This window comes from Alligator sinensis, unplaced genomic scaffold (genome assembly GCF_000455745.1).
Source record: "Alligator sinensis unplaced genomic scaffold, ASM45574v1 scaffold107_3, whole genome shotgun sequence".
NCBI classification, from domain to species: domain Eukaryota; kingdom Metazoa; phylum Chordata; order Crocodylia; family Alligatoridae; genus Alligator; species Alligator sinensis.
In genome coordinates, this window is record NW_005842578.1 from 469,639 (window position 1) to 473,609 (window position 3,971).

Sequence of the window (3,971 nt, forward strand, 5' to 3'; positions counted from 1 at the left end):
TCCCGCCACGCTTTGGAAGGGAAGCGCGTCACAGGGATGTCCTGTTCCCCTCGCGTCTGGCCGGAAAAACCCCGAGCAGCCGGTGGAAGGGGAGGAGGTGCGATGCTGATGCAATGCCGCCTGCCTCTTGAGTGCTCCTCTCGCCACGTGTGCCGCTGCGGTCGGGGCGGTCTCTGCCTCGCTTCCCCTGGGAGGCGCTCCCTAGTGCCAGCCGCAGAGATGAACGTGGCTTCAGCTCTGTGTCTCCGGTGCTGGGACTCGGGCAAGTCTCGTCAGACAAAGAAACCCTCCCTCGCTGCCGGCTTCCAGCGAACGGGCTCGTCTTCCTCTCCCTGCGGGTGGAGGGACCCTGGCAGCGCCCGTGGGTTTCCAGGACAACGGGGGAGTCGTGCCGACTGCCCCTTCGAGCGCAAAGCAGGGGGCAGGGACCTTGTTGCCCCGTGGCTGTTGCGGGGCGTTTCTGCAGAGAGCCGGGGTCTCCGCTGGTGGGCTTGTACACGAGACCCTCTGACCCATCTGCTGCGGAGCAGGGCTGCGGACTGCTCCAGGCAGTGCTTCTCGGGGTCGTTCGCCTCCGGGTCCCCCTTGGAAAATGCCAGCTCTTGGCTTTCGTTCTTGACAACGGGGAAAAATAGTGGAGCGGTTCTGCTGTTGCGAAAGGGCTGGGGGCGTCTAGAGGAAGCCTCTGGGCTTATCTTGACTTGCACGCGCCCATGCCGGTGTGGCGTGGTGCCAGGCAGCACTGTCGCAGCATCTTTGGGAAACCGTGGGAGGGAGGCATGGGTGGGGGCACTGCTGCTGCGGTTTTGCTGGCAGAGGTGACCTCTGTTCTGGGGCCTCGGCAAGAGCCGTCCCCACGGCCAGGGGGACGCGGCGTCGGTCAGCGCTCCCAGGCCCAGCGCGCGGTCCCGTGGAGCTGGTGTCGGCCGTGGGCTGGGCTGCCTCTGTCCTGGGGAGGCGGGCAGCGATGGGAGCGGGTCCCGGCCTAGTCGCGCGGGTGGACGCCCCTAGCGCACGCGCTAGACCGAAGCGGGACGTGATGTGCTGAAGGGCTTCTCCTACCATGCGGCAGGACGAGTGCTGTAGGACGCCAAGATGACACTAACGTTTCCCAGGCTTCGGGGTGATCCCGTGCTCCTGCTACGGAGGTCAGGGTATTTTTAGGCCTTCCTCGGAGACATTGGCTGGGATGGAGTGGGCTGTGCCAGTGCTTCTGCTGGGACCAACCCTGCAGGGTCTTGCCCCTCTGCTCCCCACGAGACCCATGCTATATCTGGGGTCAGGAAGGGATTTCTCCCCCAGGTCAGACCGGTACGGATGTGGGGCAGGGGTGCCTCTGTCTGCAGTGGGGATCTCTGCCTGGGATCTCTCCTGTGTCTGTGCACCCCTCGTGGGCCAGCGCGGCCCCTGCTCTCCAAGTCCCTCCTGGCCTTCGCGCGGATGAATCCAGAGGCTGGTAATCCCTCACCTTAGTGGCAGATCTCGCCTGCCGGGAGGCAATGGGCTGCATTGCGGGAGTGCAGCAGTCGGTCGCCAGCGTCTGGGCTGCAGCCCTGCGACGCGGGGCCGGGGCCTGCGCTCGCCGCGCTTTGCCCAGAGCCACCGTCCCGAGCCAGGGCATTGTCCGGTGCCAGCCGAACGGGCGATCGGACCCGACAGCTCGCAGCCCTGAGGTGGAAGCGCAGGAGCCGGCCCTGCGAGGGGGTGAAAGCCGCTGCTCCGGCCTGTCACCTCTTGGAGGATGGAGCCAGGCAGCTGAGCCTCCTGGCACTGCTTGCTCGTTAGCCCGGGGGCTGGGGCAGAATCAACCTCATTAGCTCGGCCAGCTCTGCTCTGGGCATCGGGACTGCTGGGTTTGTGCCCGATGGTGAACTCCGGCTTTCAAAGAGTCTCTTGATGCCTGCGCTCTGGTCCCCCCCGCTTGGTGAGACACAAGATCACCCAGTTGCAGACACGGAGCCGCTGGGAACCGGCAGCACGGAGCAGGGCTTGATGCTTGCCTGGATGCCTCCTTAACCACGCCGTCCCGGCTACCCCACTTCCCTTGCCCATGCCCTCCGCCGCGGCAGGGTCGCTTTGCCCAGGCGCCTGCTCCCGCCCCAGCAGCTTGGCGACGGGCAGGGAAGGGGCACTAGCAGTCTCTAGCCGCCGAGCCTGACCGGCTGGGTCTGCCGTCGCCTGCGTCCACCTGCCACGTGCTTGGTCAGCCGTGGCACCCCGGGGCCACGCACATCTGCCTGCTGGGCCTTTGTAGCAGCAGTGACAGCCAAGCCTGGGGGTGGCGGGGTCGGAGCAGCCTGAAGCCTGCGCGCTCCTCTCGGTTGTGCTTGGCGTCTCGTAACGCAGCGGCGGGATGCTGCCCCGCGGAGCTGTGCCGGGGAGGAAGGGAGGGCGGCACGGGGGGTTCTTGCAGTCTTGTCCTCTCTGTTCCCCTCAACGCCCTCTTCTCTTCCCACAGGAACATCTTCCCCTCCAACCTGGTCTCGGCCACCTTCCGCTCGGTAAGTGCCTCGCCCCGTCCCGTGTTTGGCCTCCCTTCCTCCCCATCTCTCCGTCCCCCTTGGAGAAAGCTGGGGGACCCCCCTGCACCAGGGACATGAGCCCAGTAAAGCAGAGGGGGCTTGGGCAGGCCCTGCCGGGGACCAGCGCGCCTGGGTATGGCCCCGTGCAATAGCTTTTCCCTCTCTGTCCCTGCAGTACGCCACGTCCTACAAGCTGGTGGCCATCAAGAAGAACATCACGGATGAGCTGGGGGTCATCAACGAGACGGTGGTGGTGGAGAAGGTAAGAGCGGCGGCGCTGTGGCCGGCCAGGCTAGACGGCTCCCAGCCAAGCTCCGGGCAGCTGGTGCCAGTCCCGGGCGTGCGGATTCGGCGGGGGGCTCCTGGCAGGGAAGGGCGAGGGTCCTCCGCATCCTGGCAGAACGGCTGGGTGCTCTGTCCACGACGCCTCCCTGGCCCGCGCTGGATCCGCCAGGGCCTGGGTGCAGTGCCGCGCGCTCGGGAGCAGCCTGGGAGCTGGGCTGTGAGCGGCGCGTGCTGTCCCGTGCTCCCTGGTGCCCTCTCCCGGGTGGGGACGGAGACGCGCCAGCCTGTAGCTCCCCGCTCTGGGATGCCGCTCTGTAGAGGAGGTCCCGGGGGTCCCCGTGGGTGCCTTCTGCAAGGCTGCGGCTGACCTCCCCGCTCTTGGCTCAGGTGCCCTGGGGCGAGGAGGTGGAGGGGATGAACATCCTGGGCCTGGTGGTCTTCGCCATCGTCTTCGGGATCGCGCTGCGCAAGCTGGGCCCCGAGGGCGAGAACCTCATCCAGTTCTTCAACTCCTTCAACGAGGCCACCATGGTGCTCGTCTCCTGGATCATGTGGTGAGTCGGGAGCCCGTGCCGGGGCCTGGGAGAGCAGCAGGGAGCGGGTTCAGGCCCCTGATCTCTCCCGGGGCTCAATGCAGGCTCCTGGGTGGGTGGGAGGAAACATTAGGAGCCTCTGGTGATGGGGATGAGTGGAAAGAAGGGGGCTCAGGACAAGGGGGACCCCAGGCCCAGCCCTGTTGCCTGCCATTGACGGGGCTTTCCGCACCTGCCAGGGGCTGCTGCATCTCCTTTCTCCTGGGGCCCAGGCCCCAGGGTGGCCTCGGCTGTGGCCTGGTGTGGGGGCCTCTGGCCTGGGGCAATGGAGGCTCCATGGAGCCCCCAGGCAGCCCAGTTCTGGTGCTGGGAGGAGGATGCATCCCTTGTCGGGGCCCGGGGGCCCTGCCTTGGGCTGAGCTGGAAGAGGAAGGGCTCCCCGCTTCATGGCAGCAGGGAAGCCTGACCACCCTGGGTCAGAAACCCTCGCGGCTGGATGTCTTCCTCGTGGGCCCCAGGACCTGAGAGACTGTCCCTGTCCTGCCGACCCCCGCAAGGGGCAGGGCGCCAGGACTCCTGGGCTCTCCCCTCCATGTGAGCCGCGGCCCTGCCCCGGGGAGGCTGGCCCGGG

General features: G+C 67.1%; 1 protein-coding gene across 1 annotated transcript in view; it reads left to right on the top strand.

The window, feature by feature from the left end:
* The first annotated feature begins 2,458 nt into the window (after positions 1–2,458).
* SLC1A5 (solute carrier family 1 member 5) overlaps positions 2,459–3,971 on the top strand; it is a 5,573-nt gene continuing 4,060 nt past the window's right edge. The window contains exons 1-3 of the mRNA XM_006032520.3: positions 2,459–2,501; positions 2,698–2,784; positions 3,195–3,361. Of these exons, the coding sequence (XP_006032582.1) occupies positions 3,222–3,361 (140 nt within the window). The 5' untranslated portion in view covers positions 2,459–2,501; positions 2,698–2,784; positions 3,195–3,221. The remainder of the gene's footprint in view (positions 2,502–2,697; positions 2,785–3,194; positions 3,362–3,971) is intronic.